The sequence below is a fragment of the Hemitrygon akajei genome, chromosome 15 (assembly GCF_048418815.1).
Source record: "Hemitrygon akajei chromosome 15, sHemAka1.3, whole genome shotgun sequence".
Lineage (NCBI taxonomy): Eukaryota > Metazoa > Chordata > Chondrichthyes > Myliobatiformes > Dasyatidae > Hemitrygon > Hemitrygon akajei.
Genome location: NC_133138.1, coordinates 11221671 through 11240427, shown reverse-complemented (window position 1 = coordinate 11240427; position 18757 = coordinate 11221671). Strand labels below are relative to the sequence as shown.

Below are 18757 nucleotides of genomic sequence, written 5' to 3'. Positions count from 1 at the left end.
TTGTACAGGAATAACTCACCTTAAGTGACCAGTGTGGATACAGTAATTTTTGTTTAAATATTATGGCTGGAATGAGGAAAAGTGAAATCTGCACAAACTGTCTTTTTAAATTTAAAAAAAGTTTTCAGACCACAAACACATGACCTTTTTTCTCCCATAACTTTATCTCAAATTAGGACAGCGATACATAATCTATATACAATGCCAAGGATTGCAGAGCCAGTATGGTTAACTATGATGTCCGGAGCTCCTGAGAAAAACCTCCTTTGTCAGCAGCTTATGAGAGAATTTGCTTTATTGATGGAACAAGCTTCAAAGAACCAGTTAGTATTGAAAACTTTTCGTACCTTTTTTTGGCAGGAAAGATGTGATTGTTACTTTCAATCTTAATTATTAATTATCACTTTAAAAGTTTTCTGTTAAATGTTTCCCTTTTATTCTTTCACTTGGATATTTTCTAACATTTCCCTTTTCCTTGTATATATGATAAAATATTTGTATTAATGGTTTGATTGTAAATACCCACAATAACTGCCATGAAATGTAGCATAGAACGTGGAGAGTATAGCACAGGAATAGGGCCATAGACCCACGATGTTTGATGCCAAATTAAACTAATCCCATCTGTATGCACATGGTCTTATCTCTGTCTATAAACATGAGGCAGTCTGCAGATGTTGAAAATCCAAGCAGTACACGCACAATGCTGGAGCAACTCAGTAGGTCAGGCAGCATCGATGGGGAAAAGTAAACAGTTGACATTTCGGGCTGAGACCCTTCAGGACTGAGAAGGAAAAGGGAAAGATGCCAGAATAAAAAGGTGGGGGGAGGGGAAAGGGGCTGACTAGATAGTGATGAGTGAGGCCAGGTGGGTGAGAAAGGTGAAGGGCTGGAGGAAGAATCTGACTGCAGCGGAGAATGGACAGTAGGAGAAAGAAGAAGGAAGGGACCCAGAGGGAAGTAATAGGCAGGTGGGAAGAAGTGAAAGGTCAGAGTGGAAATTTGTTCACTGGAAGGAGAAATCAATATTCATGCCGTCAGGTTAGAGGGTACCATGATGGGACATAAGGTGTTAGTCCTCCTCCCTGAAGGAGGCCATATCTTGGTACAAGAGGGCATGGATCGACATGTCGGAATGGGAATTGGAATTAAAATGTTTGGCCGCCAGGAAGTCCCATCTGTGGCGGATGTTGTGGAGGTGCTCAATGAAGTGGTCCCCCAATTTACGACAAGTCTCACCAATGTAGAGGAGGCTGCATCAGGAGCACTGGGTGCAATAGGTGACCCCAGCAGATTTGTAGGTGAAGTGTTATCTCATCCGGAAGGTCTGTCTGGGGTCCTGTATAGAAGTGAGGAAGGAGTTGTAAAGGCAAGTGTAGCACTTAGGCCGATTGCAGATACTGGAGGGAGACCAGAGGAAGGAATTGCAGAAAGAGCAATCCCTACCCAAATCCCGGGGGGGTGGGTAGATATGTTTGGTGGTAGGATCCCTTTGGAGGTGGCAGAAGTTGCAGAGAATATGTTGGATGCAGAGGCTAATGGGGTGGTAGTAAGGACAAGAGGGACTCTATCACTGTTACAGCGGCAGGAAGATAGAGTGGGCGTGGATCTACGGGAAATGGAGGAGATGTGGGTGAGGGTGGCATCATCAACAATAGAGGGAGGGAAATCTCACTCCTTAAGAAGGATACCTCTGTCCTGGAACGGAAAGCCACATCCTGGGAACAGATGTGGCGGGGGCGAAGAAACTGAGAAAAGGGAATAGCATTTCTTACAGGAGATAGGGTGGGAAGATCAGTGGTTGAAATTACCATGGAAATCAGTAGGCTTATAAAAGATGTTCATTGACAGTTTGTTTCCAGATATGGAGACAGAGATCAAGAAGGGGAAGGAGAAGGAGTCAGAAATGGACCAAGCCCTGCCTGTTCATGTGTCTTTCTAAATGCCTATTAAATGCTGCAGTTGCACCTCCCCTGGGAGTACATTCCAGATATCTACCACTCTTTGGAAACATAAAACTTGGCAAACATCCTTTGAACTTTCTCCCTTTCACCTTAAAAAGTTGCCCTTTAGTATATGACAATTTCCATCCTGGGAAAAGCCTGTGACTGACTACCGTGTATGTGCCACACAATTATCCAGTCTCCCCTCAACCTCCAACAAGTACAGAGAAAATTATCCCAAATTTGTCCAATCTCACCATGTACCATAGCTAATGCTCTATAATCCAGGTTTACATCCTGATGAACCTCTTCTGTATCCTCACATTTCTTCCAGTAATGCAGTAAGCAGAGCTGCACAAAATACTCCAGATGTGACTTGGCTGAAGTTTTATATAGCTGTCATGACTTGTCAACCTTTGTACTCTATTCCTTGACTGATGAAGGCAACCATGCTGTATGCCTTCTTTACCACCCTATCTAATTTTGTTGCTACTTTCAGGAAGCTGTAGACTTTCACCCCAAGACCCCTCTGCACAGCAAAGCACCTAAAGGTCCTGCCATTTACTGTATACTTTCTTCTTATACTTTGGTGTAACACCAAAGACTCCATCAAATATCTACAGATGTACCGTGTAGAGTATTCTTACTGGTTGCAACAGTGTCTGGTATTGGGAGTACAGTGCACAGGATTGAAAAAAGGCTGCAGAAGGTTGTCATCTCAGCCAGCTCCATTATGGGCACTAGCCTCTTCACTATTGAGGACATCTTTAAAAGGTAATGCCTTAAAATCTATCATTAAGGACCTCTACCACCCAGGACATGACATCTTCTCAGTACTACCATCAGGGTGGAGGTACGGGAGCTTGAAGATACACATTCTGCATTTTAGGAATACACTTCTTCCCCGCTGTCATCAGATATCTGAAAGGTTCACGAACACCATTTTGCTCTACTTTTGTACAATTTATTTTTAATATTTAATGTAACTTATTTTTAACGTATTGCACTGTACTGCTGTTGCACTACATCTCTTCTACAAATTTCACAAGTGTTGTCAATGATAATAAACTCTATTCTGATTCTGATTGACTTCCCAAGGTGCAGCTCCTCAAACTTATCCGGACTGATCTTCATCTGCCATTGCTCTGCTCAATTTCTAACTGATCTATATCCAAATGTATCCTTCAGCAATCTTTCTCCTTATCCGCTTTTTTTTTTGTGGATAGTCAGCCACTCTGCATTTTTGTCCATATCAGTTATATATCACAAATAAAAGAAGGTCCAGCACTGATCTCCGTAAACACCACTGGACACAAGCTTCTAGTCAGAGTAACACTTTCTCCTCCACTGCACTCAGCCAACTGCGGCCAAGTCAATTTGAAATCTCATCTACCAAGTCTCTGCGGATCCCTTATGCCTTAATCTTCTGGATCAGCCAACCATGAGGCACATTGTGGAATACACTGCCCTACCCTCATCAATCATGTTCTTCACCTCAAAATTACTCAACAGTAGTACTACTACTTTGATCATCAGGTTTATGTGGCAAAACTTCCCCTGTGCAATGCTTTGCTGAATATCCATGTCCATGCTTTTCCAGATGAGAGTAAATACTGAGAAAGTAGTAGTACTATAGGAATATCCCTATTGCTTTTCTTTAACAAAGGAACGTCAGTGGCTTTCCACCAGTCCTCTGGTATCTTGCCTGCAGAGGATTTTTATATCCCTCGCTCAGGGTGCCTGCAATCTCATCTCTTGCATATCTCCGTAACCTGTGAGAGATTTCATGAAGAAATGGGGGCTTTCCACTTTTGCATTCTTCAAGACACTCAAGACTAATAAAAACGTTTCCTAGAATATCAGCTTATGTCGTCCTGACCTCATTATTCTCCATGACCTTCTTGATGCAGGGGTCCCAACCTTTTCTATGCCATGGACCCCTACCATTAACCAAAGGGTCCATGGAGCCCAGCTTGGGAACCCATGCCATGGTGAATACCATGGTGATGCTAAGTGCTCATTAGTAGCTCACCCACTTTCTCCAGCTCTGGGTATAAATTCCCTCCTTAGTTTTGAAGTGATCTTGCCATCTGCTTGGCTATTCTTTTGCTTTTAACATGTGTATGAAATGCCTTGGGATTCACTTTAATCTTACTCACCATGGATATTACCTACCAGCCTACAGATCCAACTATCACCCTACCAGCCTACAGATCCAACCAGCCCACCAGGGATAGAGTCCCCCTGGTCCTCATCTATCACCCTACCAGCCTACAGATCCAACGTTACACCAGTATCTGTCCTCCTCTTTTCTTACGTTATATCGACGACTGCATCGGCGCTGCTTCCTGTACACATGCTGAGCTTGTCAACTTCATTAACTTTGCCTCCAAGTTTCACCCCGCCCTCAAGTTCACCTGGTCTATTTCCAACACCTCCCTCCCCTTTCTAGATCTTTCTGTTTCTATCTCTGGAGACAGCCTATCCACTGATATCTACTACAAACCTACAGACTCCCACAGCTACCTAGACTATTCCTCCTCCCACCCTGTCTCCTGCAAAAATGCTATCCCTTTCTCTCAATTCCTCCACCTCCGCAGCATCTGCTCTCAGGATGAGGCCTTTCATTCTTGGACAAAGGAGATGTCTTCGTTTTTTAAAGAAAGGGGCTTCCCTTCATCCACTATTACCTATTACCAGCAAAGTCAGGGAAAGGTGGAAATTTGGTCTTTAACTTGCCACATTATATCTACAGCTTGACAGAACTGAGGAGTACAACGTGGTGGAGCTTCAGACATGTTTTCATCAGGTCTTGATGAAGTTCGATAGTTCATGTATAATACCATGGCTTTTTAAAATTACATTTGACTTGTTTGAATCCTTCAGGTCGCATGGCAAAAACCAATTATATTTTTTAATTAATCTGTGATTCATAGACTGGGGAGGGGCTGCACTGTAGTTTCTGCCCTTAGAACTGTTTGGTGATGGAGGATGAGAAGAGAAGAGTGGAGACCAAATTCATTACACAGAGATAAAACTGGATTCTGGTTCAGTCCAATGTCTCATGTTCGTCATCTAGTGGTTACACAAGGAATTGCATCTAAACTATTCAATTCCCCTCCATCTGAAGAAAACAGGAACCTTTGCAAAAAAAAAACTAAATCTTAAATAATGTTATTAAATTTTGATAGCTTTTTAAAAAAACACTGCATATTATCTGTCCATGGTGCTTTGCTTTTTGTGTACTAACCCACTTCTCAACCATTTTTGAACTTGTCAGAAAGGCACATGATGATCTTATTTTCAAGTGCTCTCTTCTGTCTGATGAAGTGCCTCCTAGTTCTCTCAGAGCCAGGTCCATTTTGCCACTTTCCGCAAAAATAAATTTGAATCTCATGGTACATCTAATCTATGGTAGACACATAGGTTAAAATGCATTTTAACCTATGGCTTTGGCAAAAAAAAAGTCTCATTATTTGTCTTGTTGGTTATTGAATAATTCTTGCTATTTTGTTTGCAGCCAAAATGTATTTATTTCTTCCTCTGCACTCCTTGTCGTGCTTTTGTGTGTGTGTGTGTGTGTGTGTGTGTGTGTGTGTGTGTGTGTGTGTGTGTGTGTGTGTGTGTGTGTGTGTGTGTGTGTGTGTGAGAGAGAGAGGCAGAAAAGGCTCAAGCTTGCTAGCACGAGTGTGTGGCCTATTTTCAGGACAATCAAAGGGCTTCACAGGGATAAATCCACCTTCCATGAGTAAGGGCTAGAGCTTCATGTGGTTGCAGCATTTTTCCTGCCTTTTCTCAATCCTTAAGTTTCGCAAGGTGATTGATGTCCTGGTCATTTCTGAGTGGTTGTCAGTTTTTTGATTCCAAAATATTCATCTAGTGTCATGCTTGCATATCCGCGTTGTTCTGCAATAATTAAGACAGCTATCGTTGATTGCAGAGTTTTATTTTGGATAGTTGATTCTAAATTTCAATAGCACAAGCAAAAAGTTCAGAAGTCCTTCAGCAATATGTCAGTATCTATAAGGCTTCTTGACCATATTTGATCTGGCATCAGGTAAGAAGATTGACAGACTGAAATTTAAATTACTTCTTTTATCTCTCAATGAAATGATGCCATGATATATTTGTTAGGTGTTATATTCCTCTTTGTTTTGGGATAAACTGTGTACTTATTAAATGCACAAATTGTATTTGCGTGGATAGACATGATTTATCAAATTTGCTTAAATGTTTATTTTTGTCTTTAATCAGGTTTCTGCCTGCCTTGATTACTGCTGTACTCACAAATCATCTTGCCTGGGTCCCCACTGTTATGCCAAATGATCAACCACCTATTAAAATTTTCTTGGAAAAGCATTCCTCTCAAAGTGTTGATATGCTTTCAAAATCCAACCCCTATAATCCGCTGTGGGCCCAATTAGGTATGTTTTATTTTAAAAGATGTTTTTACAAACTGGACAATTACTAAATCCATTTCAGTTGTGCAAGTAACCCACGCCACACCAATGTGCTTTAATAAAATCTATTGGAATGCTCAAATATACAATAGATCACATGAATTGTTGAGCTTGAGTTTAATGTCTGTGCCTATCCAAGCTGTCAAAGTTAAGGTGACTGTTTTCCGTTCCTGGCAGTGGGGGGTTATCTCTGCAAGCCTTCTCCTAACAGGTTTGACAGGGTATATACGGAATTTCCCCAGGTCAGGTTGTCTGTAACCTGTGGTCACAATCTCAAAAGCAGGGTACAGCCAAAGAGTACTGCACTGAGAATAAACTTCACTCGGTGTAGTCAGTTTTTAAAATTCTTTATTCCAGAAGACTGTAGGTGCTTAGTTGCTAAGTAAGTTCAAAACCATTTGAATCTTTTTTTTTCCAGATATTAAGGGATTAGGGTTTAGTGTTAGACTAAGGCAAAATATTAGTGCTCTTAATCCATTTGAAATAGACTTTGAGAATCCAGTTCCTGTGGTTTCACATCCATTGGGAAAACTGCAGTTGGGCTCTGTGTATTTTTTTGGAACTGCTTTGAATGGGAGACCACTGGAGAAATACAAAAGAAAATTTGTTTGGATGCTTAACATAAGGTTATGGAGGGAAATTTATATGAGGGTGATTGATAAGTTCGTGGCCTAAGGTAGGAGTCAATTTTAGAAAACCCAGCACATTTATTTTTCAACATAGTTCCCTCCTACATTTACACACTTAGTCCAGCAGTCGTGGAGCATACAGACCTTGGACCTCCAGAAAGTGTCCACAGCCGGGGAGATTGATAAATTTGTGGCCTAAGGTAGGAGATGAGTTATACAGCTCTCCTTACATGCATATGCAGTTCAACTCAGAGTGATTATGCAGAAAGTTTGAAGTTAATAACTAATCAGGTGTGATTGATAAGTTCGTGGCCTAAGAGAGATGGAGATAAGTTATTAACTTCAAACTTTCATCATAATCACTCAGAGTGGACCAATACGTGCATGTAAGGAGAGCTGTATAACTCATCTCCTACCTTAGGCCACGAACATATCAATCACCCTTCATATTGTTGTAGAGCCATTCATAGTTTGTTTTGTATTTAGTTTGTGAGGAAGCTCAAGTTCTTTTGCATAGGAAAATAATTCTGTTCCAAAGCGTCGGTTTACCTTCATCTTCATACAACCATCAAAAATATTCTCTTCTAATATTAACCATTTGATTTTATGACAGTTGATCTGCATGGTGCAATAGGTTCTCCTGTGCGATTAGCCCGGACAGTGGTGGTCGGCAAGCGGCAAGAACTGGTCCAGCGTCTACTGCACTTTCTCACCTACTTCATTCGATGCTCAGAGCTGCAGGAAACCCAGCTAGTGGAGGAGGGGGATGGTGATTCTGAAATGACTGAGTCAGTAATGACCACATCCCTCGAGAAAGGAGAGGTAGAAGAGTCCGAGTATGTCGTGGTTACAATTCACCGAAATAAAAGCTTTCATTTTCCAACCATTTTGCAAAATCAGAATATTCTTTCAGAGAACAGCCCTGTTGGTAACCAGAGTGAGAAATGCCCCCTTCATCCTAGGAAAGAACAGCAAGGTGATAACAGGCAGAAGGAGGCAAGTGGTTCAAATGATGCATTGGTACAGTCTCACAGGAACTTGTGGGAAACCAGTTGTGGTCCAAGCAGCTGTACTGCAAATCTGCCAGCTCTTTGTAGGGAAGATGCCATCAAGCCGTACAAAGAAAGCATACACACTGTGCCGGAAGCCAAGACCGAAACATTGCTCTCTGTCAGATCTGCTGCTGTAGACCAAAGCCACATCGTAGAACCAGTAATTGAAAAACAGCCTCCTGATAAACAGTTGCCTCCTTCCATTCCTTGTAGTGAAAATCATCTCCAAAATTGTCCCACTTCAATGCAAAAAGTTACTTTTCAGATTGGTGAATCACTCTCACCTGACTCTGATACAGAAACCAAGAGAAAAGAGACCAATGAGGCACTACAAAAGGGCATTGGGGAGCTTAAAAAAAGAGCACAAGAAGACTTACTGAACAAACCTTTGGGCCAAAACAAAACAAATCGGATAAAGGAAACATTGTCCAGTGTACACAATTATGAATGGGATGCTTCACATGAAGGAAGCTTGAGTCTATTTGATGAGTATTTTAATGAAGGCAACTTAATAGAAGCAAAGACCATTGATGATCTTCCGAAAGAAGATTTGCAAGTCGAACAGCAGAATATTTTGGATCTGGGGCTTGGTATTCAGGACAATGACCAGCAATATGGCATGAATGGAAGCAGTTGCATTTGCACTTGTAAAGTGTATGTAACAGATTTAGAATCACATTCACTCAGTTCTGCTGAGCAGAACACCAGAGACAAGGCCTCCCTTCTTAATCACTGTGCAGAAGACCATCCACGGAAAAAAGCACCACCTGTGATTGAGTGGGATATTCCCAGAAATGAAAGCTCAGATAGTGCCTTGGGTGACAGTGAGAATGAAGACGCAGGGCATGAATTGTCCAGACATAATTACTACAGTACAGAGCAGGATGACTGGCTGGAACAGATACCTTTTCCTGGGTAAGAGCAAATATTTTGTACCAAGCAAGAAAATCTTGCACTATATTAATTTGTGAATTTTCTGTGACATATGTACAAACTATCAAATGGGATTACTTTTGTTGAGTTACATTATTCAGGAAAGTTGACATGAATTTGAAATTGGATGTTTTGCTTGAGTGACAAGGACATGGTGAGTTGGGGATGACTCATCCATTGGGAAACTTGCTAGAAGCCCCCTGAATATATGCAACGCACTGTTCACATCTAACACAGACAGAATATGTTACATCTTTATCTTCCCCACCCCCTCCAATCACCTATTCTGGTTGGAAGTTCAAACTTCAGGATTGGTTGTAATGATAAAGAGGGCAACCTTCGCCCATGTAGCCTTGCAGTGAGTGACATGCTGCTCTTGGGAGATAGTGCAAAGAAAGAAAATGAATTAATTTATTTAAAAACAAATTGTGAATAAAATCATAATTGCTAAAGCAGATTAAGCTGAATTCACCCTGTCACTGCTTGATAGACAAGTACTGATCTAGTGTTGCGGCATATTTCTCACAGAGTCAGTGTAGTGGATTGACTCTGTGATTACGTCAGTGCTTTTATGTTTGACTTTACCATGCCCCTTCCCAAAATGGTTTGGTTATCTCTTATTTTAAACATGCAACAATTGTCTACACATGGCAGTTCTACAAATGTGTAGACATTAATTGAAAGCACTGGCATTGTTTCAGTTTAGAAAGTGGATTCAGAATATGAAATTTCTCTGTAGTGAAAGATGCTAATTTTATTGTTGGAACAATAACAGCTATAAATATAGATATGACATTTTATAATGGGGAATAATTGATGTGATTGTGATGTGGCAACAGGCAATCAAGCAGTGGATGCAAGAGTTTATTTCATGTGAGGCAAAGTTCACTTTCTGCATTTTCAGCAGAACTTATTGCTACTACATAAGAATGTTGGTAGGCTTCAAAGAATGATTCTCACTTTCAAACGCAACCTTAGTCAGTTTTTAAAAATTCAGGACCAGAAATAGTTTATTATATATACATGTGTGACTACAGAATAGCTCTTTATTGGCTGTAGAGGGTGCAGTTCAGAATCCTGATGGGAAAAATATCATCAGTATACAAAACATTATTTAGATTGGGTCTGTCTTGTAAATTGACATTTGCTGCCTGAGACTGGAGGGTGAACTTGGCTCTGCAAATTACATGTTGAACTTTCGTCTTCTACATGATGTATAAGATTAGGAATCATTTATTATTTTAGTTCTCCACCTTCATTTTTGCTGCTGCTGACAAGTGCATTCTGTTGTTTCAATGACTAACTTGTAACAAAAAAAAGTTGCAGTTCTGTAACTTAAATGTTTGTAGGATTTACTGCTTTTAATGGGTACTCTGCAGTATATCTGTCCAATAACTGAGCACAGAATGTTCTATATAGTGTACTTTTAGTAATTGGATGGGAAAGAGAGTTTCTTGGGTGTCTCATGTCTCAAAACACCTTCAAGTAGATAAATCATATTAATGAAACATTTTCTAATAAAACAACTCATAGCTGTGCATTTAAAATTCCTTTGGAACAATATACACAAAATACTGGAGAAACTCAGCAGACTAGGCAGTGGGGGGGGAGTACAGTTGACATTTCGTGCTGAAACGTCAACTGTACTTCTTTCCATAGATGCTGCCTGGCCTGCTGAGTTTCTCCAGCATTTTGAGTGTGTTGCTTGGATTTCCGGCATCTGCAGATTTTCTCTTGTTTGTGAAAATTCCCTTGGGCAGGGACAGGGTGAAATTCTGCTAATGATTTACAAATTAGTTTCTGAACTGAACAGGAATACTATGATGTACGTAGGTCAGTTGAGGACAGATGAATTTCAGTTTATCATTCAACCATTTCACTACCTTGCTAACCTTGCTGTTGAGTTAATTTTAAAACTTTTGGCACGTGGGTTGATCTTCCATGAATTATAAAGACCCTGTAAATTTTTTTTTAAAGTAAAACTTAAGCACAGGCTTTATTCTTTGTTATACCCAGAATACCCTCAAAACTTGCTTTTAAATTTTGCTATTCTGGATATGATAAACCTATGAATTGACAACTGCATTAAATCTATGAAATAGGAGTCATTTTTCATTCTGAATGAATGACACAGATACCTCCAGGTTCGAAGCAGAATCAACAGTTCAATGGTTAATCAGTTGTATATAACAAAATTATCTTACCAGAGTAGTTAATTAATTCTTAATTGTGAAAAGAGAAACTTAAAGGATTAACCTGTTTATATATTTATATATCTCCATTATAATAGTTATGCTGTAGATCCTTGTTTGTCTCCAAAGTATCTCCAGTCACATCCTGTTTCTTACAATGTAGGTTTCTGCTTCAGAAAGAAGTAAACTTCAGCAATTGCTTAACTTTTTTACCTACACAGTGGCCACTATTACATTGAAGAAGTACCTTATAAAGTGGCTGCTGAGTGTATTTCCATATATTCATGAATTTCTGCTGCTGTAGGGCATCCACTTCAAGATTTGATGTGTGTTCAGAGATGCTCTTCTGCACATTGTTGTTGTAATGCATCGTTATTTGATTTACTGCCACCTTGAACCAGTCTGGCCATTCTCATTCCACCCCTCTCATGAACAAGGTGTTCTTGCCTACAGAACTGCTGCTCACTGGATTTTTCTTCACACCATTCTTTGTAAACAATAGAAACTGTTGTGCATGAAAATTCCAGGAGATCAACAATTTCTGAGATACTGAAGCTACCCCATCAGGCACCAAGAGTCATTCCACAGTCAGTCACTTAAATCGCATTTCATCCCCATTACGACGTTTGACCTGAGCAACAACTGAACCTCCTGACCATGTCTGCATGCTCTTGTGCTTTCCATTTCTGCCTCATGATTGACTGATTAGATATTTACATTAACAAACAGGTGTACCCAATCAAGTGAACACTATGTGCCTATATCCCTGCTTTAATATTTACATTGCGGGTCCTTGTTTGACTGCAGAGTCTCCACTCACATTGGGCTACTCACAACATGGGTTTCAGCTTCAGAAACAAGAAAGCAAATACAATGTAAAAAGAAACATGAAAGCAAATTTCAAGAGATCAAAGTTCAAATAAATTTATTGTCAAAGTACATGTATGTCACCATATAGAACCCTGAGGTTCATTGTTCTTGTGTATATTATAAATTAATACAAAGAAACACAATACAATCAACGAAAGACTGTGCACAATAAGACAAAAGAACTAATGTGCAAAAGACAATCTGAGCAAATACAAAAAGAAAGAAAAAAAGTAAACATGGTGGTAAAAATAAACAGACAATAAATGTTGAGAAAGAGAGAGAAAGAGTCCTTGAAAGTGAGTCCATAGGTTGTGGGAACAGTTTACTGTGGAGTGAGTCAAGTTATCTCCTCTGGTTCAAGAGCCTGATGATTGAGGGGTAATAACTGTTCCTGAGCCTGGTGATGTGAGTCTTGAGGGTCCTGTACCCACCTCCCTAATGGCAACAGCAAGAAGAGAGCATGGCCTGGATAGTGGGGATCCTTGATGTTGGATTTTCTGCGACGGTGCTCCATGTAGATATACTCAGTGGTGATCAGCTGCTTAACTTTTTACCGAAACCTGATTGTTCTTTAATTGTTCTTTTCCCTCCCTATAGATCAAATGCAATTGAAATAAACTGCAACAAACCCAGCATAGCAAATTTTGGAAGGTCTCTTTTCGGTGGTTATTGCCCTCATTATGTATCAGACTTTGTTTTGCATGGAACAGGCAGTGATGAGAGATTAAAGCAGTGTTTGCCCTCAGATCTAACACATGCTGTTCAGGTATGTCATCCATGATGCTGCTCACTTTATTTTACAATGTCCAAAATAGTTTTTTTTAATGGAAAAGATCTATCACTGACACTGTTATAGCAAACCACTATTAATTCACATTAATAAATCACCATAAGATACAGGAGCAAAATTAGGCCAGTTGGCCCAATGAGTCTGCACTTGGATTTCATCATAGCTGATCCATTTCCCTCTCAGCCCCCCTGCTTTTTTCCCCCATAACCCTTCATGTACTAACTAATGAAGAATCTCTCAACCTTTGCTTTAAATATGCCTAATGACAGCCTCTACAGCCTCCTGTGGCAATAATTTCCACAGATTCACAGATTCCTTTCCTGTCCATATACCTATCCAATTTTACTTTAAGTGACAATACCAAACCTGCCTCTACCACTTCTACTGGAAGCTCGTTCCACTCAGCTATCACTCTCTGAGTAAAGAAATTCCCCCTCGTGTTACCCTTAAACTTTTGCCCCCTAACTCTCAACTCATGTCCTCTTGTTTGAATCTCCCCTACTCTCAATGGAAAAAGCCTATCCACGTCAACTCTATCTATCCCGCTCATAATTTTAAATAACCTCTATCAAGTCCCCCCTCAACCTTCTACGCTCCAAAGAGTAAAGATCTAACTTGTTCAACCTTTCCCTGTAACTTAGGTGCTGAAACCCAGGTAACATTCTAGTAAATCTTCTCTGTACTCTCTATTTTGTTGACATCTTTCCTATAATTCGGTGACCAGAACTGTACACAATACTCCAAATTCGGCCTTACCAATGCCTTGTACAATTTTAACATTACATCCCTACTCCTATACTCAATGCTCTGATTTATAAAGGCCAGCATACCAAAAGCTTTCTTCACCACCCTATCCACATGAGATTCCACCTTCAGGGAACTATGCACCATTATTCCTAGATCACTCTGTTCTACTGCATTCTTCAATGCCCTACCATTTACCATGTATGTCCTATTTGGATTATTCCTACCAAAATGTAGCATCTCACACTTAACAGCATTAAACTCCATCTGCCATCATTCAACCCATTCTTCTAACTGGCCTAAATCTCTCTGCAAGCTTTGAAAACCTACTTCATTATCCACAACGCCACCTACCTTAGTATCATCTGCATACTTACTAATCCAATTTACCACCCCATCATCCAGATCATTAATGTATTTGACAAACAACATTGGACCCAGTACAAATCCCTGAGGCACACCACTAGTCATTGGCCTCCAACCTGACAAACGTTTATCCACCAGTACTCTCTGGCATCTCCCATCCAGCCACTGTTGAATCCATTTGATAGGTTTCAATGGGACCCCCACCCCTCATTCTTCTAAATTCCACTGAGTACAACTCAACCTGCAAATTAACCTTTTGGGAATCCTGTTCAAGGACTCCCAATTCCCTCCGCACCACAGATTTTTGTATTTTCTCTCCATTTAGAAAATTGTCTACGCTTTAATATCTTCTACCAAAGTGCATCAGCATACATTTCTTGACACTGTGTTCCATCTGCCACTACTTTGCCCATTCTTCTAATGCGTCTAATTCCTTCTGCAGCCTCTCTGCTTCCTCAGCGTTTCCTGTCCCTCCACCTATCTTTGTATCATCCACAAACTTGGCCACAAAACCATCAATTCCATTATCCAAACATTTGACATATAATGTAAAAAGAGTATATCCCAACACAGACCCCTGTGGAACACCACTAGTCACTGGCAACCAACCAGAAAGGGGTCTCTTTTTTCCCATTCATTATCTCCTACCATTCAGCTAATGTTCTGTCCATGCTAGAAGCTTTCCTGTAATATCGTAGGCTCATAGCTTGTTAAGCAGCCTCATGTGGCACCTTGTCAAAGGCCTTCTGAAAATAAAAGTACGCAACATCTACCAATTCTCCTTTGTCTATCTTTGTAGTTATTTCTCCAAAGAATTCCAAAGGATTTGTCAGGCAGGATTTCCCCTTGATGAAAAAATGCTGACTACAGTCTATTTTATCTATGTGCCTCCAAGTACCCTGAGACCTCATCCTTAATAATCGATTCCAACTTGTTCCCAACCATTCAGGTCAGACTAACTGACCTATAGTTTCCTTTCTTCTGCATCTCTCCCTTCTTGAAGAGAGGGGTGACATTTGTAATTTTCCAGTCCTTTGCAACCATGCCAGAATCTATTGATTCTTGAAAGACCATCACTAATGCTTCCACAATCTCTTCAGCCACCTCTTTCAGAATGCCAGGGTGCACACCATCTCGTCCAGGTGATTTAATTACCTTTAGACCTTTCAACTTCCCAAGCACCTCCTCTCTAGTAGTGGCAATTGCACTCAGTTCTGCCCCCGACACTCCTGAACTTCCACCATACTGCTAGTGTCTTCCACGGTGAAGACTGATGCAAAATACATATTCAGTTTGTCTGTCATTTCCTTGTACCCCATTACTACCTCTCCAGCTTCATTTCCCAGCAGTCCGATACCTACTCTCGTCACTCTTTTCCTATTTATGTATCTGAAGGAACTTTTTGTATTGGCTAGCTTACTTTCATCTTCCATCTTTACTGCCTTTATGACTTTTTTTATTTCCCTTCTGTTGGTTTTAAAAAGCTTCCCAGTCTTCTAGTTTCCCATTAATTTTGCTGTATTATATGTCCTCACTTTGGCTTTTATGTTGGTTTTGACTTCCCTTGTCAGCCACAATTGCATCATCCTGCCTTTAGAAAATTTCTTCTTTTGGATGGATCCATCCTGTGCCCTCTGAATTGCTCCCAGAAACTTGGCCGTTGCCGCCATCCCTGCTGGTGACCCCTTGCGATCAACTTTGGTCACCATTTCCCTCAAGTCTCTGTAATTCCCTTTACTCTCCTGTAATACTGATACATCTGACTTTAGCTTCTCTCACTGAAATTTTGGGGTGAATTTTATGATCACTTTCCCTGAAGGGTTCTTTTACCTTAAGCTCTCTAATTCTGATTCATTGCACAGCCCCAGTCCAGAATACTTGATCCCCAAGTGGGCTGAACTACGAGCTGCTTTAAAAAGCTATCTTAGGATCCAGCACCAACCAAAATTTCCCAATCTACCTGTATATTGAAATACTCCATGACTATTGCTCTTTTGACGTGCAGTTTCTGGCTCCCATTGTAATTTGTAGCCCACATCCTTGCTACTATTTGCAGGCCTGTATCTATCTCCCATCAGGGGCTTTTTATCTTTGCAGTTTCTTAACTCTATCCATAATGATTCTACACCTTCCCATCCTTTGTCACCGCTTTCTAAGGATTTTGATTTCATTTTTACCAAAAGAGCCACCCCACCCATTCTGCCTACCTGCTTGACCTTTTGATCCAGTGTGTATCCTTGGATATTAAGCTCCCAGCTATAAACTACTTTCAGCCACAAATCAGTGACGCCCACAACGACATATATGCCAATCTTTAAACGCGCTACAAGTTTATCTGCTTTATTCCATGTACTGCATGTATTCAAATATAACACCTTCAGTCCCGTATTTACCTCTCTGGATTTTGTGCACCTTTTACTTTGCAACTCACCCCATTGGCTGCAGTTTTGCCCTATCATCACCCTCTCCTTACAGTGTCACTACACTTTGCCTCTGTTTGTAAACCTACTGCCTCATCCTCAGCCCTATCACTCTGGGTCCCATCCTCCTGCTAAATTAGTTTAAACCCTGCCAAACAGTTCTAGCAAACCTGCCCACAAGGATATTGGTCCCCCTCAGGTTCAGGTGTAGCATGTCCCTTTTTACAGTTCATACCTTTACCAGAAGAGATCTCAATGATCCATAAATCTGAACCCCTACCACCTGCACCAGTTCCTCAGCTATGCATTCATCTGCCAATTGTGCCTATTTTTGCCCTTATTGGTGCGTAACACAGGCAGAAATCCAGAGATTACTACTCTTGTCAGCCCTGCTTTTCAGCTAACTCCCTAAAATCACTCTTCAGGACATCCTTGCCTTTCCTACCAATGTCATTAGTGCCAGTATGTACCAAGACTTCTGCACTCTTCCCCTTTAGAATGCTATGGATCCAATCCGATGCATCCCCCTGACCCCGGCACCTTGGAGGCAACATACCATCAGGGTATCTCTCCACAAAATATCATCTCTTTTCCTCTAACTGTGGAAACTCCAGTCACTGCTGTAGTCCTCTTCACCTCTTCTCATCTGAATCACAGCACCAGACTCAGTATTAGAGACCTATTCACTGCAGCTCCCCTTGGTAGGTTGTCCCCCTCAACAGTATCCAAAATGGTACACTTTATTTTGAGGGGAATAGCCACAGGGGTACTCTGCACTGTCTGCCCATTTCCCTTCCTTCTCCTGACAGTCACACAGTTACCTGCCTCCTGCAGCCTAGGGGTGACTATCTCCCTGTAGCTCCTAACTATCACTTCCTCAGTCTCCCCTATAAGCTAAAGGCCATCGAGCGGCAGCTTGATGCACCTGATGCAGATGTGGTTATCGGAGAGGCTGGAGGTTTTCCAGAGTTCCCACATCTCACGCTAAGAACACTATATATAGATCACCCCTTGGCTCCTTATGTTCCAAAGAGAATGAACCCAGTCTATTCAATCTCTCCATATAATTACTGTCCCACATTCCAGGTAACATCCTGGTGAATTTTCTTTACATCTATTGCTACTACACCCTTTCTGTAGCATGGTGGCCAGAACTACGTTCATTAACCCAAGCACTGTTGAGTAAATGTGTTGTGCTCAATGCTTTGGCCATGAAGGCAAGCATTTCAGTGCTGCTTTTGCTGCCCTATCCATCAGTGTCACCACGTTCAACAAGCCATGGACTTGCACCATGAGATGCCTTTTCAATCAAGTTCCTCAAGGTCCCTGCCATTTACTGTGTGTCCTATCAGAATTTGCCATCTATAACATAATTAAATTGTTCGGCTATTTCAAGTAGCAGCCAAAAATGAGCCCCATGGTTTAAAGGTTTCACTTAACATCACAAGAGGTAAGATCAATAGATTCTATGACAAGAGAAACAGTGGTTTAAATTTGCCTCTTTCCTAAATTTTCAGTTTCTGGTCTTTGACCTGAAACATTAACTCTGTTTCTGTCTTCACTGCCCAAGTTGCTGAGTATTTCCAGCATTTTCAGTAGGTACATTTAATATCAAAGAAATGTAACCAATACACATGCTGAAATTCTTTTTCTTCACAAACATCCACAAGAACAGGAGCGCACCAAAGAATGAATGACAGTTAAATGTTAGAATCCCAAAGCCCACACCCCAACTCCCTCCTCCCACACACAAGCAGCAGCAAAACAACGACCCCCCCACCAGCAAAAAAGCATCTACACCCTCCATCGAGCACTCAAGTGTGCAGCAAAGCATCAACAAAGACACAGACTTGCAGTGCCCCAAAGACTACTCTTTCACCCGGTAATTCGACATACCACAGGCTCGCTCTCTCTCCCTAATGAGGGAAAAAGGCGTGTCCCTGTTTCACAGCGAGAGGGGAGACATAACAAACAACTTGCCGATTTATGGTGTTAATCTGTTGCGTTGCTTTTTCCGAGCTCTGTGCCCAAAGAGCTCAGGTCTCTGGACATGCAGCCAGCTTGCTGCTTTCAATCTTCCATGTAATCCCACGTCATATCAGGCCATTCAGTTTCCATTTCCATCATCTGCAGTATTTTTATTTCCAAAGGACAACAAATCTTTTCCATTTCAAATGTGCTAGCTTCATGTGGCTTTTATTGATATGAGATTCCAGATAATTTATCTGAGCTTCCAGGTTGAGGCAACACCACACCTGTAAATCTGCTGGGGTCTTCTGTTGTGTCTGATGCTCCCATTGCGGCCTCCTCTTCATTGGTGAAACCTCTAGTAAATTGGGGGATTACTCTGTCAAGCAT

General features: G+C 41.0%; 1 protein-coding gene across 3 annotated transcripts in view; it reads left to right on the top strand.

Annotated features, from left to right (window-relative positions):
* The window catches only part of fnip1 (folliculin interacting protein 1), a 98821-nt gene that overhangs the window by 71200 nt on the left and 8864 nt on the right, over positions 1-18757 (top strand). For all 3 annotated transcript variants that reach the window (XM_073067178.1, XM_073067176.1, XM_073067177.1), the window contains 4 exons: positions 177-323; positions 6198-6367; positions 7646-8999; positions 12677-12845. In XM_073067178.1, the coding sequence (XP_072923279.1) occupies positions 177-323; positions 6198-6367; positions 7646-8999; positions 12677-12845 (1840 nt within the window). The remainder of the gene's footprint in view (positions 1-176; positions 324-6197; positions 6368-7645; positions 9000-12676; positions 12846-18757) is intronic.